At 48.5% G+C, this 23,318-nt stretch overlaps 7 protein-coding genes across 7 annotated transcripts; 3 read left to right on the top strand and 4 right to left on the bottom strand.

Annotated features, from left to right (window-relative positions):
* Window positions 1-442: 442 nt before the first annotated feature.
* Window positions 443-1,043, bottom strand: EDB82DRAFT_38638 (uncharacterized protein). Its single transcript, XM_065607569.1, has one exon. It carries the CDS (start codon window positions 922-924, stop codon window positions 595-597), a length of 330 nt encoding a protein of 109 aa, XP_065465492.1. The 5' UTR covers window positions 925-1,043; the 3' UTR covers window positions 443-594.
* EDB82DRAFT_38760 (helix-loop-helix protein) lies at window positions 1,040-3,512 on the bottom strand. Its single transcript, XM_065607570.1, has 3 exons — window positions 3,106-3,512; window positions 1,327-2,602; window positions 1,040-1,256 (listed from the first exon to the last, which is right to left on the bottom strand). The coding sequence occupies exons 1-3, from the start codon at window positions 3,163-3,165 to the stop codon at window positions 1,156-1,158; spliced, it is 1,437 nt and encodes a 478-aa protein (XP_065465491.1). The 5' UTR covers window positions 3,166-3,512; the 3' UTR covers window positions 1,040-1,155.
* A 4,429-nt stretch (window positions 3,513-7,941) lies between these two features.
* Window positions 7,942-9,904, bottom strand: EDB82DRAFT_470779 (FACT complex subunit POB3; the record flags this gene model as incomplete). Its single annotated transcript, XM_065607953.1, has 4 exons — window positions 7,942-8,530; window positions 8,581-8,952; window positions 9,032-9,820; window positions 9,894-9,904. 4 exons carry the CDS (start codon window positions 9,902-9,904, stop codon window positions 7,942-7,944), a joined length of 1,761 nt encoding a protein of 586 aa, XP_065465490.1.
* A 661-nt stretch (window positions 9,905-10,565) lies between these two features.
* On the top strand, window positions 10,566-13,085 carry EDB82DRAFT_485749 (Alpha/Beta hydrolase protein). The gene has a single exon (XM_025731080.2). It carries the CDS (start codon window positions 10,820-10,822, stop codon window positions 12,695-12,697), a length of 1,878 nt encoding a protein of 625 aa, XP_025590141.1. The 5' UTR covers window positions 10,566-10,819; the 3' UTR covers window positions 12,698-13,085.
* Window positions 13,086-13,186: 101 nt separating this feature from the next.
* Window positions 13,187-16,014, top strand: EDB82DRAFT_38464 (YL1 nuclear protein-domain-containing protein). The gene is made up of 2 exons (XM_025731081.2): window positions 13,187-15,263; window positions 15,321-16,014. The coding sequence occupies exons 1-2, from the start codon at window positions 13,328-13,330 to the stop codon at window positions 15,833-15,835; spliced, it is 2,451 nt and encodes an 816-aa protein (XP_025590142.2). The 5' UTR covers window positions 13,187-13,327; the 3' UTR covers window positions 15,836-16,014.
* A 514-nt stretch (window positions 16,015-16,528) lies between these two features.
* On the bottom strand, window positions 16,529-18,820 carry EDB82DRAFT_38622 (uncharacterized protein). The gene is made up of 2 exons (XM_025731082.2): window positions 18,069-18,820; window positions 16,529-17,810 (listed from the first exon to the last, which is right to left on the bottom strand). The coding sequence occupies exons 1-2, from the start codon at window positions 18,399-18,401 to the stop codon at window positions 16,620-16,622; spliced, it is 1,524 nt and encodes a 507-aa protein (XP_025590143.2). The 5' UTR covers window positions 18,402-18,820; the 3' UTR covers window positions 16,529-16,619.
* A 3,127-nt stretch (window positions 18,821-21,947) lies between these two features.
* EDB82DRAFT_485714 (uncharacterized protein) lies at window positions 21,948-22,813 on the top strand. The gene is made up of 2 exons (XM_065608245.1): window positions 21,948-22,078; window positions 22,240-22,813. The coding sequence occupies exon 2, from the start codon at window positions 22,247-22,249 to the stop codon at window positions 22,571-22,573; it is 327 nt and encodes a 108-aa protein (XP_065465489.1). The 5' UTR covers window positions 21,948-22,078; window positions 22,240-22,246; the 3' UTR covers window positions 22,574-22,813.
* Window positions 22,814-23,318: the final 505 nt, after the last annotated feature.

Below are 23,318 nucleotides of genomic sequence, written 5' to 3'. Positions count from 1 at the left end.
TATTTATACTAAAATAACCATAAAAAATGTCAAAATCAACCCATTATCAACCTCGCACTTACTGAATTCGCTTGACTACTTTGTTTAGACCAATTGCTATTACGTACTTAACTGCTAATGTGTTATGATCACGTTATACTGTGCTTGTTGTCTGACATGCGATACATCATGCTATAATACTCATGAGCCACGACCCGAAAATGCGAACACACCACGCCCGATTGCCATCGACTCATGAAACAAACACCAGGTCTGACTCGTGTCTTCATGTCCGAATCATAATTAGACATTGTTATCAGCTCAGAAAGCAATAGTTCACGTGCTTTATCACAAAATAATGCAACATGAAATTCAAACCGCAGTCAAAGGTTCTATTATATTCGGATGGCCATGAATAAGGCTGCCTCTCGAAACACAATACCAGTAGCCAGTATTGAAATCATCATCTATTGTTCCTTCCCTTTCTTAAATTCTTTCCGCATCCCCTTATTTCGTATCCATTGTGCTCTGTATAATCCTGGACGGTGATTCCCTTATGTGAATGTGAAGGCTCACCATGGAACCATGAAGAAAACCAAAGTAAAAACTGATGCATTAATACCAAGACAAAGTATAAGAGGGCATATGTGAGTCTGTCTCGATCCAAATCTCTATGTTCTTTCTAGTGTTGAAGCTTTTGTATAGTATGAGTTGAGATAAAGGAAAGATGGGAGTAGGGAATGCCGTGAAGAGAGGAAGTATGAAGACAGGATGTTGAAGTGGAAGTATAGAAGGGCATGTAAGCAAGAACAAAGAACAGGCAAGACAGGTAAGCATTTGAAAGGCAATTAGTCGTGATCCCAGTATTCTCTGTGTAGCCGTGAGCATCAAAAACCCAAAGCACAAGTGTGATATATAAGTTAATGGACCGGTTGCGGATGACATGAATGAGATGTGATGTGTTATTGATTCATCCTCATGATACAATTGAGATTTGAAAATAAGAGAATCATATCAAATGGGAATCAAAACATAGCCATGGGAGGGAATACGTTGGATACGAAATGCAACCTTTGGGAACAGGAATGGAAGCCTACATCTGAGAACACATTGCCATGCGCAGTCTGGCCATTTGAAACTTGTTCTGTGTCCAAATTTTTCTTATCCAAGATGCCGTTATGAGCTATGGATCTTCGCTTTGATCTTCGTCGCTCGTCTTTGTCTCTTTCTTGATAACATCAGACTCGACAGAACTCTCCTGACCAGACGTACCCATGCTTTCAGACCCCGATTCTTTTAGTTTTCGTATATTTCCGTGGAGTTCAAGATTCTCAAGCTCCAACTGACTTCTTTCACGTTCTAGTGCTTGAATATGCTTGCGAGCCATTTCGAGCACCTCGCCCTTACTGACTCGTCGGTCAGGATCGTTCGCCTGGTCGGACTCGTTGCCTTCTTTCCCATCACCACCTCCGTTGTCACTGTGCCGTATTTGTTCGGGTAGAGCATGTAGGAGCGATTCAAATTGGGCGTTGAGTCGGTTTCGATATTGTTTCTCAACAAGATTATGCGAGGCTCGGGTTCGACGGTCTTCGAGTGTGTCGTTTGGTTTATCTCGACTGTTCTTGGAGGTTCGAGAGGCACTACGAAGCTTGCTTTGTCGGCTGGAAGTTGTCGAGGCTGCTGAAGTCATTGAGGCGGACTTGGAGCCAACACTGACACGGCTCTGTTGGGATGTAGAACTTGGACTGGCAGCGTCCGAAACAGAATGAGCGGTTCCACCCGTGCTACTACTCCTTGCTCCCTGAGAAGCATCCGAGAGCTTGCGAGGCTCCTTCTTTTGCCGTCTTGCTCGAGCGGGTTTTCGTGGCCGGGAAACAGGGGCCAAGCTGCTGTCGCCCACGGGCTCGTTCATCTCAGCCCAAGGATTGCTCGAGACATGATGCGAGGGGGTCCGCACTTTTGGAGTGGTCGCACCATGGCCTATGGAGTCATCCCACTGACCTGGGATATCTCCGTCGAAGTGGGCAGTGTTTGGATGTATGCTTGACGGTGAAACAATGCTGTGTGCGTAGTTGAACGAGTTTGGATTTGCGGTTGAATGTTCTAAGTGTGCCGGGTGCGCAGATACACTCAAATGACCTGGAACCTCGAAATTAAACTGATTCGGATTTAGCTGCAAATTTGGGGGAACATGGTACATGTTCCAATCCAACGACATAGGACCTGATGAAGCAGGAGGAAGATGACTTGCAAATCCAATGGGTGGCAAACCCGCTGAACTCTGTGCTGAATGAGCCCCGTGCCTTTGAATTTCGCGGGCGTGCTCTTGCTCATGGGGAGCGCCATGAGAAAGATGTGATTCATGAGACGGCGCATGTAAGTCGAGGCCAAGTTGGAGGTTGAGATGAGCTCGTGATTGGGCACGTGATGATTCAGGTACCGCTCCTGTTCCTGGTATCGGCAGTTGCATTCCGAGTACCGGTAAAGCTGTCGGGTGATTCGCATGGTGGTGGGTCTCGATTTCGGTCGTTTCTGGCCGTAGCGGCGTGTTGCGACTGGTACGATTCGGCGACGAAATGGGCTGTTGATGTGGGAATTGGCCGGGTGGCGCCGGCGCTATCATCTACTCCAACGGAAACGCCAAACGTCAGACTCGATCGATTCAATTTTGTTCAACTCAATTTTCTCTTCAATCATCCATTTCTTCAGCCTCGAGATTGTCATTCTTGCTCGCGCCTCCATCTTCCATTCTTTCGGCTGCTCTTCGCCACTCGAACCAGCAGAGAAACATTTGCGAAGAAATTGGCTCCGTCCGAACCGTATATCTTTCTGTGATACCATGGCATGTCGCGACAACGAGCCATAGCGTAATTGCTCATGCCATTTTTTTAAGCGAGCCCGGGTCATAGCAAAGATGGACGCCAGTGCGGTCGAGATCCCGCCACTGGCCTGATGTCCTGTGTGGTGTTGACATGTCTCACTCGCTTTGCAGCAAATGAACCATGTTATTGAGCATTGACCTCGACAGAACAATCTTGAGCTAGCGATACTTGCCACTTCACTCTCACATCGCAAAAGGGGACAGCGAAACATTTTTGTCCCAATAAACAACACCAATCAACGTACCTCTGGCTCTTCTATGAGAAAGTCATAGAATGACTGGTCTCCAGTGTGGTCCCCTGCCATAGTAAGGATTCGAATCGGTGGCTGCAGTAGGACCTGGGTGCTGGTCGTCTCTTGGGTATTCGTTCGGTTCTTGCGCTATATGCCTAGCGTTGCAGGTATCGTTGGGATGTACCACTTTGGAGGCAACTTATTGTCGCTCGAGTATGAGGATTTGGATGATATCGGATGCCAGGAGCGACTGAGCTTCGATCTGTGAACGTCTTGATAAACAGCTTCTGCTGAATCACTCGGCCTGTGCCCACGGCCGGCACCGCGCTTCACCACCAAAGTTGGTGATTTAAAGGGACCCGAAGTGCTTATACGATAATTGGAAGCCGCAGATTTCGACGTCACCAGAGACTGCTCGATAATCCTAGCGCCACCGCGCCGATTCTCAGGCAGTTGGTAGTCTCGATAATCGATGGCCCTGTTCTTTTCAAGGAGGGGCCGTTCTGTGCTGGAGTCTCGTGCTTCCGCCGAACACAAGATAAAATGTCACCCCACCAAAGAGATTTCTCGGCACCACGAGATAATCGATCAACTCAAGCGACGAATCGAATGTCTGCAGAGGCCCTTGCTTCTTTCTTGCTTGATGGGCGAATGAGTGACCGTGCCTTGCTTCCCAATACTTTACGGCAGCCCGGGATTCCCTCACTGTCGCTCCTTAGTGTCTGCTGCGGGTCATTATTAACGTTCGAACACATGCTGGGTTGGATGACTTTGCTCAGCTCGTCACATATTTACTCACAGCTTCTTTCTCAGCCACGCTATCGACTGTCGAGTCTTCAAAATGGCCTTTGACTCTCTTCGTATCTCGGTCGCCGACCCCTTTCTTCTCTTTCCCCCGTTTGCTGCCACTTCCCCCTTAGGCTATCAGAGTCGAGTGACGAGTCACGGGGACATCCAATGTTATCCCGGGGCCTGGAAAGATTGTGGTTCGAGGCCCTTGATGACTACTCTCTGGCGTGCTCACGTATTTGCTCTCAGCATCGGATATGCTAAGTATTGGTTTGTTGAAAATGACATAGGGCAAACTGACGGTGTTGTGTTAAAGCAAGACAAGGCTCTTGTACCTTCTCCACGTGAACTATTAGGCTTCCAATAGGAGGATGTGGCTGGTTTGTATCCGTGGCCGTGGGAAAGCCAATGCTGGACGATGAAGGAGCCATGTGTGGATTCAAGTCGAAGCCCTGATTGTAATTGCAATGAATGACTCGACTATCGAATTGACCAGCGTCCCCGCCTTTACCGCCCCAAAAGGGGACCTGAGGACAACTTCTGGCAAGCTCAAGCTGGAGCTGGGCTGGGAAACAGGTGGGCTCCCTTGGAGGGGGAGGAGAACACCGAGACTGGGGCTGGGATTAGGTCCGGGACTGCAAGTGGTACTTTGTGCTATTCATGCTCTTGCTTGTAAAGTGATCGGCACATCAAGGCCTTGCCCGTTCAGCCTTTATTGGTCATTTGCTTAACAACAAGCCCTATTGCTCACATGTTAAACCCGGAAAGGTGCATAGAGATGTATAGAACCTCCCTGTCAGTGCGTTGCCCTGAGTCTTGTCTGGCGCAACACTGCATCATATTGCTGTGAGCCTTCGGATTTGGTCATAAGGTTCATGCTACTCATGCCACTGCAAAAACCACCACTGACAAGAAAGTCTTCAGGGGAGAATGTTAACTTGTGTATCCCGGGCAAATCCCATTTCTGCCCGTATCCCAACCCTCAGGTGGTTCATCAGGGAACAAATCACCCGTGACTAGACAAAGAAACAAGATGCCTGGTGTAATGAGGTAGAGGCACCGCCACAGTGATACCAGATAATATCACGAGCCTTTGTTAACACGGCATTGTGTTGCGAGCCGGTTATTTCGGATCCAGCTGAACGGAGATGATAACTGTAACTAGATGGAACCATTGCTTGATCTGACATTTTGACAGGAACAGAGCCACCAGGTACGCGGCCTCTGATTCAAGTCAGCCCGCGTGAAAACCACTTAAATCTGTATGTATGTCTGCATTGTGGTGGTCTGATCCTAGGTTCGCAACCGAGGAGCGGGGGGGTGGCTGGCTATAACCAGGGGGGAGGGGGGTCACAAGCTTGTACCAACCAACGAGAATGTATGCCATGACTGGGAAAGGAGGACCCTGGGCTAAAGGGATTCACGTTGGATGCTGAAGCTAAGACCTTTCGAGGCAAACTAGGGACTGATGGAGCCGAATGTGGTTGTTAGCCGTTGAGTTGATATGTCATTCTGGTATTGGGGCGGCGTTGGGTTGGGAGTCAACTTGGAAGACAACGGTTTTTTGTGGACTAAAAGCCGTGCCCATGTATTAACCCAACTTGGCCCCATTTGCGCACTGAAATTTTGGCAGTGACTGTTCAAGGTAGGCTCATTGTCTGGTATCGTTCTTTTGTTCGACGTCACTGGTCTCGGCCGGTATTGCCTCTTTTTGATGGTCACACCCTATTGATAGTACCCGACATTGACGCCGGCTGTATCAGTGTTCTCATCTCATGTCCGTGAGTCGAGAGAAAGCGGAGACATCGAAGGAGGAAACAAGAGTTGATTGTTCAATCGACAGGGCGTGTCATTGTTCGGAGGGGATTCTCCTGATTATGAGACACATAGATCTCACGTAGGGATTGCATAACTGGCTTTTCGTGGCTTGTTTAGCACTTGGACATCGAGATATTGAATAGCCCTTATACGGCCTTGTTGAGTAGGTAGGTATTCTGAAGGGCAGCTTGACTTTGGAGGCAGAGAGATTGTCAACCTCTATTTTCAGCCATGGCAATGGGCAGCTGTGGGTACATGCCTCCTACCTGACCAGTAGCGAGAAACAGAAACAGAAGGATGTCTTTACCGGAAGAGAGCCGCACTTTCCTTTTGACATATCCCAGGCGGGACACAGATAAGGTAGGTGCCCAAGTCCCCAGGAAGGCAAGCCTAGACCCTCCCTGCTCTTCCTCTGCTCTACTCTCCTCTGCCCCGTACGGGGAACATAACATTTGGGAAGGTGCGATGCAGGCCGCGTACCTCGATCTTGTCAGGTCTGTATTATACGGTAAGCGCATGGGATTGTGGATCTTAGTATTCTGACGATCAAGCAGTAGTGGTAATAACGGAGGAGCGAGCAATGCTAGACTTGACGAGACAGAGGATTTATACTAGAATATAAAGACAAGAAGCAACTCTCTACCACTTACACTTCGTAAATGACGTCTTGCAGATTACATTCGCATTGACACATACCTGTCAATGTCAAAAGACGTCTATACGAATAGTCGGTATGGTGATCGCGCCAAAGCTTGTTTATGTCCCTGACGAGGGCGTCCCCGTAATGTTCCCTCAAACCATCAGATCATGAAATTGAGCCTGATGAAACCTAGTCTCGATACCAATTTAATGCCTTTTTGTATTACCCACTTAAGAAGAATCCCTAAGTAATACCGCAGACTGAATGGTTTGTTGGCCGTCAAAGCAATCTCTGTGCGTGCAAGGGCGAAACATTTATGTACAATTGGCTTTGACCTGGATGATATCAACCCTCAAACCCACCTCGGAGCCGGAGTCTGTATGAGCTGTCACATACCACGTTGTTTGCCATACCTGCATACCCATACGTATACGGCAAAGCACATCGGAAGTAACCTTGACAGGATTTTCCCTTTCCCCTCTTCTCTCTTTCTTCTTTTTTCGCGCGGTGTTTTGAGCTTGGGCTTGGGCAAACGCAACACTTCGCTTACACCCTGGCTGATCTGATCTTTGTTCAAACCTTAAACGACAAGGGCGTCACTTCTGCGAAAAGAGTGAAATGCAACTTTGTTGACTCAGGTACCAATCAATGGACCCTTTTGACATGGGATTTCGTGACTTTTACCAGAATAGGTAATGCAGATTATAAAAGGCGTCTTCAGTATCCAGGTTACAAACCAGTTAGTTGCCAGCCTGCATGATTCTGCACACTTGGCCTTGCAGTAGTTGCTTTCTCGAATATATTTGAACTGCCATCGCCGATTAGGAACCCCCCCCTGATCGCCGGGGGCCAAGCCGAGCATATTCAACATATAACAACTTATCTCCACCCAAGAAACAGCAAGACCCTAGATGCGCGCGCATGTGTATAACTACTAGGTACACGCACAGAGGTGCAGAAGAATGATCTACAAAAGCCGTCCGGATATATAGACTAGTTGACGTTGCTTTTTCTTTAGCAAAATCTACATAGTTGTCTGCCTTCGACTTAGTCCCTGGCACCCTTGCAGATTAACCGCCCAAGACACAACAATGGTGAGGTTGGTGCTCTGGACAAGCTGAAAACCCACAAGGGTGATGACTTTGATAGGTAGATGACGTTCTTTGCGGCTGAGAAAGATGGGCATCAAAGTGTTGTTCCCAAGGACCCAGGATACAGCCTAAATGATCCAACACATCAAAGGCATACAGCCTACACGACGGGCTCCTACTTGTCACCAGCGTATCATACTCACGCGTTAAGCATATTGCCAAGCTCTGTTGACTGTAGTGCTATGTTGCCATGACCAGCCCTCACCGTAAACCCCTGTTGGACATGAATCATGCAAGTGAAGTAAAGGGCCTGCCAATACGAAAATGTCGATATTTGTGAAACTATCATTACATGAACCTAGAATGAAGTTTAATGTTCTGTCTAGCCTGAACGCCGTTGATATCTCTACCCCAAAGACCATGAGTTTTCCTCAGTCCCGTTCCCATTAGTCTGCTTTTGTCTCATGTCGACAGCTAAAAACGCGCTGGCACTTTGAGCAGATAGGGCGTTCAGCCCGTCTTCTTCTTCTTCTTAGGGCGCTCCTCTTCGTCCTCCCCGTCGTCATCATCGTTGTCCTGCTCGTCTTCATCTACGTTGCTTTCGTCGCTGCCAGAGCCATCACTCTCGTGGGCACTATCGTACTCTTCTGCAACATCGCTTTCACTGTCAGTGCGGAAATCTTCATCCACACTCTCTTCATCTTCATCAGCCGAGCCACGATCAGCCTTGACGGCCACCTCGTCTTCGGAATCGTCCATCTGCTGGTTCATGGCAGCAGCAAGGAGGTTGGCATCCTCATCAATCTCGTTCTTGACTCGTAGGCCCTTGAGCTTGAAGAAGCTTTCAAGAGCCTTGAGATCCTCACGACTAATGTTGCTGAACTGAGATGAGCCGGCGCCGTTCTTGAGAAGAACTGTGATGTCGAATGTCGACAGTGCCGAAACAGCTCCACTAACACGCGAGAAAGTGACCGATTGAGTCTGCTCATACGCGATATATGTAGCGGGCTTGGGCACAAACATAAAGGCTTTCTCGAGGCAGTAGAGGAAACCCTCGCTTGCCTTGATAGAGCACTTGATGCCGTATTGGTTGCGGTGTCTAAACACAGGTCAGCAATTGGATCAGTCGACAAAGTACAGGATACATACGTGATAAAGTCCTTGGCAGGAGATGAAATCTTCCTGTTGCCCAAGCCACGGAATATCTTGGCCACAACTTGATGGAGGGGTTCCTCGTAATGAGGCTCAAGCTTATCTTGGTACTTGCTCTTGAGCTCGTCCTCGTTGAGGTTCAGGTCAATTGTGACCTCCTCGTCTTTCTTAAATTGCATTACAACGAATGGGTATCGTGTTTGACCCTGGCGCAGAGGTGGATCAAGACCCATGACAAGCATGTAGTGCACCTCATCAGGCTTAGGAAGTACCATAAACTTCTTGATAGCCTCGTATTGAATCTTGTAGTCGTATGTTTTGCCTCGAAGTCGGAAAGAGGCTTCGTACATGTCGATATCGAAACGTCCTCTGTTTGAAACACATTAGTAGACGTACAAACTATGACAGAATTGCGACGTGGACATGGCCGCATATTTTCAAGGCATACCTGGGGGTGAGATGTAGGACGTCCAGGAAGGTGGCAATAGTATCGCCAGCAGTCTCGCCAATCTCGGCCTTATCGATCAAAGTTTCGTAGAATAGAGTCGCGGCGTTCTTTTCTTGCTCATCGTTACCGGCATCACTACCAGCGTCCTCTCCTTCAGCCTCTTTTCGGGTCGTCACACCGGGAATGTAGAATCGCATCTCGACAAGCTGATCCCGGCCGGCGGCAGCTTTGGAGCCCTTGGACCGGGCGCCACCAAGTTGGGCATTAGCACCCGACTCTGGCAGAGCCATCTCGACTGCAACCTCATTTCGACCAGCCAGGTTGGTGTTGCCGATTTCCGAATATGCTAGCTCGAAAGCAGGTCGGTTTTGGACGCTAAAGGTAAGCTCGGATTTGGAGAATTCAGCCTTGCCCCAATTCCATCCGCGCAGAGCATGCTCCTTGCTCTCTAGGGCAGTGCTATACCAGTTCTTGAACACCTTGGCAAGTCGATCGTAGTCTTCCTGCTGGAATCCATCGAGCTGGATGATGCCTGATTTTGAACGCTGGACAATCTTGATCTCGTACCCCTTGGCGGCGCGACTCCATTGCGCAGAGGCGATGTTGTTGTGATCGAGGGTGAAGGTATCGCCGCCGCCAACAGGCTTCCATCCGAAACCGGTCTCGGCAAATCTGCACTTTCCGCTCTCCTTGGAGAGATCCAAGTAGATGTTATCAAAACTCTCGCTGCAAATTGATGATTCCGTTAGTGGTTGCTGCGGTAATGGTTGCGAGTTCACGCAAAGAAAGCTCAAGAAAAGTCAAGCTAGTCTGGGAATGAGGAAGACGAAAGGAAAAGGGGAATTTGTGGATGACGACGTACATAGCAGTCATTGCGACGACTGAGCGAGAGTTCTTTCTTGGAAGAAATTGGTTGTAGAGGTAGTGATGGGGATGCCGTCTTCGGCTTTGTGTTGGCTGAGATAACGGAGTAAAGTTGCGACGACTATTTGGAAATTTGAGAAGACACTCAGTCAGCCAAAAGGTTCGCGCTCTAACGCGTCCTCACGCGGAAAGGCCATTTAAGAGGCCCATTTTTTCTAGAGCTCCAGTTTTGCTGGGGAAGCAGGAAGTCGGAAGTCATGCAGGTCCGTCCGGGCACTATTTTGTAGGTACCTACCTACTAGGTATACGAGAGGTTCCAATGCGTTGTCGCAAAGATAAAACAGAGCTCCGACATTGGAGTAATCAGACAAAACACTTTATATCATGGACTAATTATGCGGTCCTTGGAGTATTATTCATGATATTCATGATGGTATTTTTACAGTTTACGAGGCTAAAGACGCGTACTCCTTATTGTCTTTCACCTACTGTGGTACAAGCTGACTACTAACTCATAGATATATACCTGTAGTACCTAGTATAGAGGTAGGTTGGTACGGTCAGCCAAGGCCTTGCTACGGCATGTTATCACTTCCGCTTGAATCTTTTCATGATTAAACAAACATCATGTGAATATACTTTACAAATAGGTTAGTCGTAATTGTTGATCAACTACTCATCGGAGCCCCAGAGCCCCGTGCACCACATAGGCTTCCCCAACGGCCTACGTCGCCCCCATGTGACCCCTTCATCCTAGTCTCCACCCAGCGATAGCGTGCATAACATCATAGGCTTGATAGCAGTTGCCTTCGTCTTCGTCCATCTTTCTGTCCGCCATCTCATCTTCTTTTCTTTCCATTTCTTTTCATCCATATCAACAGCACTTTTAGTCACCATCTTGCTACTGGGGTAGTTAATGCCGTCATGACAACAAATCGTCGCTCCCGTTTGTCGGGATTCCGATGCGCCTCGACTGCCCGCGTAACCGCTACTCTATTGTTATCCTTCCTCGCATTTTCACCATCTTCCGCATCCAGCGATTTCAGTGACCGGCTCCACGATAACATTATATTACCTCCTGGTCCAGTCCTTCCATCAGCCCCCGAAATTCCTGAACCTGCGGAGCACACGTTCAGTCTCCGTCACATATACCATCATGGTACCCATCTCCATCCTAGCCTTCATCGGAAGCGGGATGTCATCCATGACCAGTCAAGGGTTTACCTGGCTGCAGAAGACGATTTTGACGAATATGATATTCTTCGATTGAAAGCCAAGAGTCGCCCCGAGACAATCCAACGTTTAGCTGATCGAAGGCCGTCAGTTGTCGACCCCATGGTGGCTGAGTCGCGACAGCGAGGATACGCAGCTGTTCTTGATGCATCAGCGTGGACCATGGATCAAGTTTCATCTCCTGATATCAAGGATAAGGACACTGTTCTCACCCTAGCTCTTATGACTGCCAACGCATACGTCGAGCATGATACTGATGCCGATTGGGAGGATGTTGGAGAGCGATGGAACCGCAGCGCCGATTTCGGATGGGAGTCCGATGGTCTTCGTGGGCATGTTTTTGTTGATGACACCAATTCGACGATTGTTATTGGGCTGAAGGGCACAACGACAGCTGTCTTTGATGGAGAAGGAACCACTACTAATGACAAAGTCAACGATAACCTCTTTTTCAGTTGCTGTTGCGCCCAGCAAGGCCAGTGGACTTGGCACCAAGTCTGTGACTGTGCCACCGGTACATATTCTTGTAACAACACATGTGTTGTTCAGGCTCTGAGGGACGAGAACAGATATTACGGCGCAGCCCGCGAACTGTATTCGAATGTCACAGAGCTTTATCCCGATGCTCAGGTCTGGCTCACGGGCCATTCGCTCGGTGGTGCCGTGACTTCGATGCTGGGTATGACATACGGCTTACCTGTCGTTACCTTTGAGGCTGTCCCAGAAGCTCTCCCAGCTTCCAGACTCGGCCTACCCGTCCCTCCTGGCGCCAGTGCTGACTACCCTCAAATGCGCGAGAACACAGGCACATTCCACTTTGGCCACACCGCGGACCCCGTATACATCGGAACCTGCAACGGTGCAACGGCTTCATGCACGTATGGTGGTTATGCTATGGAGAGTGCTTGTCATGCCGGTTATGAGTGTGTCTACGACGTTGTCGCCGACAAAGGGTGGAGAGTCGGCATCGGTACACATCGCATTCGCTCGGTTATAGACGACGTTATCAAGAAGTATGACAGTGTCCCAGAGTGCAAACGGACCCCCGAGTGTCGCGACTGCGCCCAGTGGAAGATGTACGAGAGCAACGGGACTGAGACTACCACAACACCTTCATCCTCGACTACCAGTACGACACGCACTCGAACCCGTACATCAACCTGTGAAACGCCTGGCTGGTGGGGTTGTCTTGACAAGACCACGCCGGTGACAACGACGACATCAACCACATCATCTTCTACGTCTACATGCAAGACCCCTGGATGGTTCGGTTGCAAGGATAAAACGACAGCAGAGAGCAGCACTACTACAACCACAGAGGTTTCATCCACAACAACTTGCGAAACTCCTGGCAGGTTCTGGGGATGCCGCGACGAGGCAGAGGCAACGACAACTGCCGAGCCTGGTCAAGTAACCAAGGTACCTGTTACTGCTGCACCTACAGGTACAACGGATGATAGTTTGAACACGGCCTTGCCAGAGACTCAGAGGTGCCTTGCTCGTAATTGGTTCGGAGTCTGCAAAGAATGGGCCATTGAAGACCTCGAGTTTGCTACAGATGAGATGTAAGAGGTGATTTACAGGACTACCCCTCAAACCAGCCTCGTGAGTTCATGGTTTTGCCTACGTAACTTGGCTGCAAATAAAGGTGATGCATAGATTCACCTAGACCCCGATAGCAGTTTTATTTGTTTTTATGCCTGCTTGCGTGTTGATTTAGAGACAGACATAACCACTGGATGGGTGGTCGTATTGCTTGAAACATTCTGCATAAACACTCATGAGAGCCATGAGGATGGAGTTCGTACTTGGTTCATTGACCAAAACGGCGTTAGATTAGGAGTTTAATAGGTCGCGCATATGTGATCTACATCTGAAGAATGCACATTTAGGAGATTTACAAGGCTAGACATGAGATATGGTTATTAATGAACATATTTATTCCTCTTTATGCAAAGGGTTGCTGAATGTGCCACTGGAATGCACCTATCACATTACACTGTCTGTTGTGATGTCAGCAACTAAAAAAAAATATCCATCCAACTTCTCCCCACCTACAACGCGTCCACTTTGCATCTTCCAACCACCAGGCGTGTAGCCGCAACATCACAATATTCATTGGCGTCATTTTGGTTATCGTTTAGGAAGCGCCATGTGATATTCATAAACTTGAGTCGCCTAAATCATTGATTATTCGCGATGGAACCGACAAACATCCCCATTTGGGGACCAGAGTCCCCTATGTCTTCTGTGTCCAGCCTTAGCGACTTCCCCTCCACCCCCAGCGACGACGAAGTCGAGAAGAGCAAAATTCTCAGCAAAGACGCCGATAGCCAGGCCAATAGCGAAGGTACGGTAGAATGGCTCGCCACGACTCGAGAGCGCCGTTCCACTGCTGGCAACCGAATGAAATCGATGCTTGCCAACGAGGAGCCCGATTCCGACCTTGAACTACTTTTTGCCGAAGACGAGAATGATCAGGGCTTCTCTGAAGTTGATGAGAATGCCTCCGATGTGCAAATGGACTCTTCAGACGACGATGATGATAATGGCAACAACGACGATGATCTCGAGGGAGAGAAGGAGTTGGAAAAGCAGGCAAAGGAGCGTCGTGCTGCTCAGCGCAAGCGAAAAGCTCAAGAAGCCATCCCCGCCAAGTTCCGCAAGAAGGTCCGAATCGATCCCACGACCAGAACGCCATCAGCGCCCATGAGACCGGCACCGAGACCAAAGAAGAAATCCGAGCGCACTTCATGGTTGCCTTCAGCCGCCGACCTACCGACTCGAGCCTCGTCCCGTCAAACGACACGCCTGTCAAAGGAGCAACTCCATCAGCAAATGGTGGAGCGAGAGGAGCGCCGAATAAAACAGTTAGCTCAGATGCAGAAGAAGGCGGCTAAGCTAGAGGCGATGAAAAAACCACCGATGACGCAGGAAGAGAGGCTCCGAGAGGCAGCTATTGTCGAGAAACGAAATAGCAAAAGTCTGAATCGGTGGGAAGAAGCCGAGAAGCAACGCGAGGAGGAACGTCGAGCGAAATTGGCAGCTCTTCACAACAGAACCCTAAAAGGACCCGTGATTACTTTCTGGAGTGGTATTGGGGAATGGATGGGAAGGCATATGGTGATCGAGGAGCCCGCGAAGGAGAAGAGGAAGAGGGGCGAGAAAGCGAGGGCCAAAGAGAAGGATCAAGATGTGGGAAAGACGGCTACGGTGGAAGGACAAAAAGCGGAAGGCAATGGCACTGCTGCTCTTGTTGACACTGCTTCAAATACCAAGGAACAGCCACCACAAAGTCAACCACCGGCACCAGCTTCGTCCGCACCGCCTGTAGCAACAGAATCAAAAGAAACAAAAACGTCTGCCCCGATCAAAGGCGATGACTGCATTTCAAAGCCTCAAGATTCATCTTCAACAACACAAGATGGCATGCCTTCTGCTATGCTCAAGACTGAAGATGCCAGCCCTTCTTTGGCAATGCCTCCACCGCCTCACCCACTACCTAATGGCCTCGCCGCTCCAACTCTTCCGCCCTCGAAAATCTTATCAGCACCGAGTCCTCCTCCGAGTGGCCTCGTCGCGCCGTCTCCGCCTCCGCCCCCGCCTACACCAGCTGGTTCAACGTCCACAACCTCCTTTGCCGTTCCTACATCAGGACTGTCTCGTCCGCCAGATTCCAAACCATCCGGGGTTCTTGCAGCCCCTATACTCGCTCCGCCCTTAGGTATCGGCGGTAACGGAGCTGTACCTCCAATGATGAGTTTCGGTAACCCTAAATCTAATGTCCTTGCACCACCAAATACATCTCAAAGTATTATGCCGCCCACTTTGTCTACTGCCACCCCTACCAACAATGCCTCATCTATCATCCCTGACTCTCGAGCAACCCCTTCGACAGCAGCTGCTCCAGCATCTTCTACGACAAATCTTCAACCAGTTCCTAACTCGTCCACTCTTCCGGCCAAATCCTCTACTCTCGACAACTCCGCAGTAGCTCAAACCTACGAATCCCAGCCTCAACCATCAACCGGAGCCCGAAATGCTATAGTATTTCAAAGCTTTGACGAAAATGCCCTCAAGGACCGTAGCATCCAAACCCAGATCATCTTCGGCCGCAAGATGAATAGGCTCTCAAGTAAGATTGCACATCTCCTATGAAGCCCTACTTTGGGACGTTTACTTATCATCGCAGAACCTTCCCCTGCACCGCTTTGCGTCATCACAAACCATCCCGCTCGGTATCGTGATCCACGCACTGGTCTCCACTACTATAACACCTACGCGTATCGCGAGATTCAACGCCTCACCCGCGGAGAGTACCGATGGAGCCATATTCTGGGTGCTTGGGTTGGCAGCGGAACATATGCTGCGAGAGGCGTCCCTGAGCGTTTCTTGAACCCTGAGAAGAAGGGGCCCGAGAAGAAACCCACCCCTAATGAGGACGTCAAAGTTAAAGATGCCGTTGATGCCCAGAACCCAAACCCTGAGATCAAGACCCCTGAGGTAGCGTCGGAAATCCAAACTCCTGGTGAGAATATGACTGGGGTTGAACAAGGGTCCTCCACACCACCAAATTTAGAGCCCAGCAAGGCTACACAACCCAGTACGGCGTTACCGGCAGTCGTTGGATCTACAAATGCCACTAGCCCAGCGGCCGCAACAACCCCTACTCCAGTCCTGACAAACTCTACTAAAAGCAATCCATAATAAGTGCCGACTCGAAAGGGGGCCATAGTATTCCATTCGGGCACCGAAGGCTTTCTTTTTTCTTGTACACATAGTAATAGTGTCTGATAGACACGCCATTGGTTTTGAGGGAGTCGGTATGATAACATGATAGTCATTACAACACACACCACTACGTGGAAATACACATACCTGGGTCGGAGAAAACAGACTTCGACATGAAATTTTATTGTTATTGTCACGTTCTATTAAACAAATGATGAATGGACGAGAATTATGTGACGGAACTGGGTCAGTATTGTGAATTGTTATGTTTGCCTTATTATTTGATCTAAAATCCGACGTTTTGCGATATGAACCATTTTACTTGACGAGAATCTAAGCAAATGGCCCAAACCGCAAACCATGCTTCTGAGAACCTTGATTTTCCAGTCGTGTTGCAATAACTGCCATGTCGTCCGTCTGTCTCGTGAACCATATCCCCGTCCCTTCCCCCTCTTTATGTTTCCTTTTTATGTTTTCCTTTCGCCCTAATCCATTCCTTATTACCATCCCGAAGGGATCCGTATATATTGTCAGCTTGTCCAGCTGCCCACAGATGATTGCGCCAACCCGTTTTCTCATCTCCAACGCCGAAATGCAAACCCCGCTGTGATTGTGTTCATCGAATGTTGAACGGAAATTTTCAATAACTGGAAGGAAACGCTGTGGAAACGATGTAAATTGTAGAATTTGGTGTGTTAAGTCCTTAGTCAAGGTTGGTGTGTAATATCGTAAGGGAAGAACCGATTTCTATTGTCGATGCCTAGTTGACCTTGGACCCAATGATATCGGCCATCCATCCCAACTCGGCCGCAAAGTCATCCAGTCCTGTGTCAATGGGAGCACCAAGGAAGTTGCTTCCGCTGACAGCAAAGCCCGAATCATCTCGGGGGAGCAGAGAAGGAGAATTCACCTTCGGGTAAGGTGATTGAGACTCGGTGATCTTGGACCCATGCCCTTGCGACTCTGGGAGGCTGTAGCACTCGAAAGAGTCGGTGGTAGAAAGCATGCCAGGTGCTGGTTGAAATGAAAGAATCTCGCTATTGTTGTTTGATACAACATCGTCCTCGTCATCAGTAAGGTCAAAGAAGTTGATTCCGTCATCCTCGGGAAAGTTTGGAGTGGCCGGCGACAGGAAGAAGCTCGTCGCAGGGTTGATTCGTGGTCGGAGTGATTCTAACCTGGGGCGAGAAGGTATCACTGCTGACGCAGGCACGCTGGTGGTCTCTAACAGACTCTGCTTGGATGACTTGGCAGACATTGGGCGAAGCGAGCTAGACTGAAGCATGTCTGTCCTGACAGATTCGGAGGAAAGAGATCGTTTGAAGGGGGGCGGTGAGAGATGAGTAACGTAAGGCTGGCCATCAGAGACCGCCGAAGAGGCGAAGTTGTCATCATCATCGTTTTCATTATCCTCCACGATATCTTCGGGAATCATGATCGATGGCCTCTCGCTAAGGCTGGATCCGGGACGAGGGCTATCATCTGACAGGAAGCGCCGAAGAGACTCAGGTGAAATATCTCTTGTGCGGGTGCCCTCTGATGGTGTTGTGCAACGATACTCTGTATCCTCGGGTGTGTCATTGGGAACTGGAGATCGGCCACGCTCCCCCTCTGAATTGGTCTTGCGACCAAACAAGCGCTTCCATGCCGCCGGGGCTGGTGATAATGACCTAGAAGAAGACTTGTGGTGCAGTGAGGGAGATGAGCCAACCCGATAAGGAATGTGGTTGGTTGGTACTGAGGGTGCGGGTCGAGGTGTGTTGTATTTGGATTCGGGGTTCATGGTTTTTAGATCGGCAGTATGTATGGATGTAAGTGAAGCACTTCGCTGTCGGAGAGCCTGCTCGACAGGAACGATTAAAGTATTGACTGTTTGACCAGGAAGATATGGACAGGCTGTGGTTGAAGGCAAGGCTGGGTCATGTGTCTCGACGGAGCCATCTAGCTCATACTGAAAGCCCATGATTAGAATGAATGAATGACTGGATTAAGAAATGATACAAAAGAGTGGATGAAGAATCGAAAACAAGTGAGCGTGAAGAGGTTGATTAAATGTGTTTAGGTGGTTGGGGAAAAAAGTAAAAGATGAACGAATGGAAGTACAAGCAGGAAATATTCGTTAGTTTGACGCAAGGGAGAGGGATGGTTTTGTTAAGCCATGCAGTGCAATATGGTGAACCGAAACAGATAGAATAGGTACAGTACATACGTAGTAATAATAGGTATGACCCATCTTGAGACCACCGTGCCTCTTGACGGGATACGAAGCGGTACCTGAGCTTGAGCTTGTTCCAGCGCCTGTAGCTACGCCTGAGCCAGCGCACGTCGCAGAAGCCGAGACGGAAACGTCGTCACAGACAATGTCACGAAAAGAATAGCAACCTCTCCACTGGTCACGGCCCCGCCGGGTGTCTCGTTGCATGGGGTGAGATTGGCTAAAATTGTCCCACGACCCAATGAGATGCACGGACTGAGTTGAAGGGTGTGTTTGACTGGGGATGCTTGTCAGCGGCCGTCGTTGAGAGCTATCGGGTAAAGGCATGGAAGTGGAATGGAAGTAAAGGAAAAGAAGGGTAAATTTGGGAAATTGCACCACAGCCAGCCACACTCACTGGGGTCAAGGGGTACGTGGTAAGGAAACAACTTGGTGGACATGAGTGATAGAGTTGGCAATCGTGGGGAGACCAGGGAACCCATGGATCGATCCGTGGGTTTGATACCCGGCAGATACAACAGCCTTCCAGCTGAGCCCAACCATTTCTCCAGTCTCATTCATACGTGTATCCATACCAAGCAGTGCAGCTGGAGGGAGGCTGGCTGGGATAGATCCGACGCTGACTTCAGCTCAGACTTCGCGCAGCCATCATAACAAAAAGAAAACATGCGACTTTGTTTTTTCTCCCATACTCGTGTCTTGAACACTAGGGGGCTGGTCGGGGACAGAACCAGATTCAGATGATATTCATGCAAGGGCGTGAGAAGAATAAGACAATTGGAGCATACCACGGCAAATAAGACACTTCTAGGTAACGAGTGCCGATCCGGGGTACAGAGTGGAATGGTAACGTTCGATAATTGAAACACAAAGGGAATGCTCGGAGATTGAAGCTGTCGCAATCGAGATGAATGCGATTCAACAAGGGAATAAAAGAACAATGGTTGTAGCGGGATTAGACCGAATCAACGGTTTCGTAAAGGCGATCCGCAGGGCAGGGCAGCAGCAGTGGATCGGAGGTCGACCAGCGAGAAGCGAAGTAAGGGAGGGAGCAAACAAGTAAACAATGAAGAAAATGATTTGAAGAAAGACGAAACAAAAAATTGTCCAAACTCACAGCAAGAAAGTAAAGAGAGTTGTTGATGGATCCATGACAAGCAAAAGTGACGGGTCCTCAGCACAGTTAATATGGAAGAACCCGCTGTAGGGATTATTGATGAGCTTGGGACTAATATGGCAAAGCAGCCAAAAAAGGCCCACGATAGCGCCTAAAGACTCGGATGCTGGGAACTCTGAGAGCTCTAGATTAAGCAACAATATGAGGCCGATGAAACACCATGAGGTGTTCGTCGCATGTTCAGACAGGCGCGGGATGGTGTTTGAGACCCGAGATTGGATGTTGATGATTGGATGTGAGACTACCAAACTACTGCGAACTTGCTGGCAGCCAATGATCTGTCGAGGGCCCTGGGACTTGACTGACAGTAAGCGCTGCGACGGAGTTTTTGGAACAATGCTTGACGAATATCAACGGGTACCGAGAGATGGAGCAAATTCAGGTACGGAATGCGGCACAGAGGGACAGCGCTTAAGCGCAGGGCATTGAGTGCCAGGCGACGCGGAAGCGAGACGAGAATATTCGGCGTCTGAGGCGAAGCAGCGCAACGCAGATGGAACAAAGGCGTGAGCGGAGAAGCAAGGGCGGCTAGTGTAATTGCTTGCTTGCTGCTGTTCGTAACGGAGTTTGCTTGCTTCTCGCCTGCGACACTCGAGCAAAGTCGTGGTCCCAAGGTGATCGATGCTGCAAGTGCAAGTGCGAGTGCAAGTGCAAAGGCGCGTGTGCGGACGAGGGTTCCACTAACAAAGAGACGTAGACTCAGGTTTAATTGTGTTTGGCTTCGTTTAGTTTGCGTTATTGGTCGTCTCAGTCTCAGATGAGGAATGGATGAGAGGGAAGAAGGGAGAAAAGTAGATGCAGAAACATGGAAGATGTGAATTCAGTAGATTGGAAAAGGGAAGGAAATGTGAGACTAGGTTCCTTCCCACCTTGCCTTGGCTGAACAATGGCGTTGGAATTCAATATTGCGGAAAGAACGGGAGGAAAGATCCAGGAATCTGGCAAAGATGGGGAAGGAAAGCTCCTTCCACTCGTCGAATTAGTTAAGCCTGACGTAAGTAGGTAGAGTGAAAGGCCTCGCCAATCTATTAAGGTTAGTAGGTAAAACAAGAAACTCCATCACTTCGCTTGTTGCGATTGGAACAGACTCATAACAATTCAGCTCAGCCCATGTTGCATGTATTGGTCTGGCCTCCAGTAGGACCAGCCAAGCTGAGATCGTGAGAGGTTGAGAGGCTCCTAAACCTTGCAAAAAGGCGTCAACAAGGGGGGAGACTTGCTGCTTCCGGGATGGGTCTTGGGTTATTGGTCTATCGGGCTTGCGCTACTAGATATTGCCTGCTTCTTCAAGGTTACCTCCCGCGATTGATGATCACCAATAGACAGCACAGATGCATGCCTCTATTCGAAGATCTGCAGTCATTGACTAGCACGACATGACAATCACTGTTATGGTCGGTGAGCTCTCTAAACACAGAGCAGAACAAAGACATGCATGATGGGGATTGTGAAACTGGCAACAAAGGGACAAAGACAGACAAAGGCGGCCTCAGGGGAACAAGAGCGATCTTCTTTGGTCGGCATCACAATAACAAGGGTTTCCTAGCATATCGAACACTAGTTAGCTGCTATTGGCCGAGTAGGCGTCTCGAGTGCTTGCAACATCGAACTGAACATGATCTTCTAAACTTGAACGAGCGTTAGTGCTCAGCCTGAGACCTTGTGGATCGCCAACTGACAAGGATTATCACCAAACCCAGCCGGGATTCTGGGATGGAGGAACTCCCCTTTTGAGGATCCAAGACATGGCAATTAGCCAAATGTCGGCAGTAATAAATCGCACAGCCAGCCAACCTGTCATGCCCACAAGATGCCCCATCTTTTATGACGCCCTTGGTAGTACTAAGGAGGACGGGTGTGATCAGGATTGGCCAGAAACAACAACTTGTCAATAGTTCGGCTGCAAGAGTCTTGAAAAGAGTATGTGGCTGCTTACTTGAATTTGTTGCAACAACATATGATCATGTCGAAATAAATAAAAACAAGTAATTGTACAAGTCCAAAACAAATGTTACTCACCTGTGACTTTTCAGGAGGCAGGTCTCATTCCCAGTCTGAGCTCTCCACTTATAAGCTCGAGCACTGGTTGACATGAAAATTCAGGGTCCTGTTAGTTGAAGCCACTGAAACCCGCCTGAGCCGCCGTCTTTATGGGCAATTTGGTGTCGGCGCTCTAAGGATAGGGAGAGTCAACAATTGACCCGACCCGGAAGTACGGAAAAAGAAAGAGGAAATGGAGGAGAGAGGTTTGTATCCGCATAAGCCCGCATAGTTACTGAGTTATTCGGTTGGCATCCATCACAGCCACGTCGTCGGTCATCACCGTGGGCAACAACTGCATGCCCCAATCATCAACGTTTTCTTCTCGACGCCTTCTACGCACTTTAAGCTGCAGCTGCGGAAGGCATGCACAATTAATTACACAACTGCTAACCATGCAAGCTTTCAACCTTGTTTTGCTTTTATTGTCTCGGATGCAGAGGTCTCCTTATCATCATCCCCCTTCCAACGCTTTGTTGACTTTGCTTTTGTTGGTGGTGAATCACGTCACAATATTCTCATCCTATCCTTCGGAAAACTTTCCAAGGAACTTGATATTGCCAAGGCACCTGTGCCATGTCTTTTGCTTTTCTCATCCCGGCGCCAATTCAGACCCATTTCGTTGTGGAGGATTAATATACCATAGTCTTCTCTCCCTCCCAGCCTATCTCCCTGCTTGTATGTGGATACATTGATTATCACCAAGAAAAAAATCATGAAAGAATTTTACTCTAAAAATCCATGCTGACAGGGTGCCAAGGCGGAAGATAACGAACCGTCTTCTCAGGTATGTCTAATGCACACAAAGTACTCCTCACTTGTTCTTCCCCGTGCCGTTATCTTCTATATGAAACATTTGTCACTAGACTACCGAACTATCTACTCTGCTGGTTATGTTTGTACAACTTGTGTATGACATAGTATAGTTCTTGTGGCTGAGACAAACAGGCAGTTAATGATTTCCCTATCCGTCTTGTCATTGTGGAATGTGACACAGACATACGTGATTCAACGAACGCCCTACATACAACCAGCGAACATCTTCATCTCCGAGAGCCACCCTTATAATTATAGACCGAACCTATCGGGCCGGTGCTTTTTTAGTCCTAAAAAACAGAAACGGCGCGCCAAATTTTATACAACGTCTTCTAGGTGGGTAGACATGAAAACAATTTCGAGGCTGCCATCCCCCCGCGTATCGAACCTACTCTTGATCAAAGCGTTTTTGTTTCGGCGTTTCACCGCTTCTCAATGCCGTTGTTTCTTCCGGTACAGGAGATAAATCACATAGTCTACTGAGTCAGTTCGTCAATAAGTTATTCACGCTCAAGAAACATTTCAGCTGCTGAAGTGTGGAGTCGTTGATGGAAGAGTGGGCAGGCAATCAAGTGATGTGGTTTCTGACCACTCATTATGGTGTAGTCAACCCAAACACTCCCTTTTCTACATGTCATTTCAAGATAACCGCACAATCATTAATTTACAGACTAACGATATTTAATAAACGTAAACATTTTTAAAATCAGATAAAATATGTGACGTGATATTAGGATGTTTGGTGAGGTGTTAGTGTACTATGAGTGTAAAACTTAACAGATAAGCAACCTCATCAATACACTTCAACCAAGCGCATAGAATAAGAAAGAGTTTTCTTCTTAGTAGTTACCACTTCCTTGATCTACTACTACAATGTTTGGAAACCACTTAATAATTTGATATCGCAAACTTGAGCAAAAAGTGCATATTGATATGCTCCTCTCAAAGTCTATAGGGTAAGCAGACCGCAAAAGTTGTTATGATGATGAGATTTCGACCTTGGCGCTAATCATGTTTCCTCATTACACCCAGGTTTCCCAAGGTTCCTTTGTCTACCCACATTGGTTGACTACCTAATTGTGTAGTATTATTGACGTGCAATATGGCAGCTCCAAGCTCACTCTGTAGACTGTTGACACTGTCCCTCTGATGTTTACGACACAAAATTTCATCAAATGTTTACACATTGACAGCATCATATTTGACAATAC

Source organism: Fusarium venenatum, assembly GCF_020744135.1.
Source record: "Fusarium venenatum strain MPI-CAGE-CH-0201 chromosome Unknown EDB82scaffold_1, whole genome shotgun sequence".
Lineage (NCBI taxonomy): Eukaryota > Fungi > Ascomycota > Sordariomycetes > Hypocreales > Nectriaceae > Fusarium > Fusarium venenatum.
The sequence above is the reverse complement of the archived record's forward strand: the minus strand, read 5'-3'. Positions and strand labels throughout refer to the sequence as shown.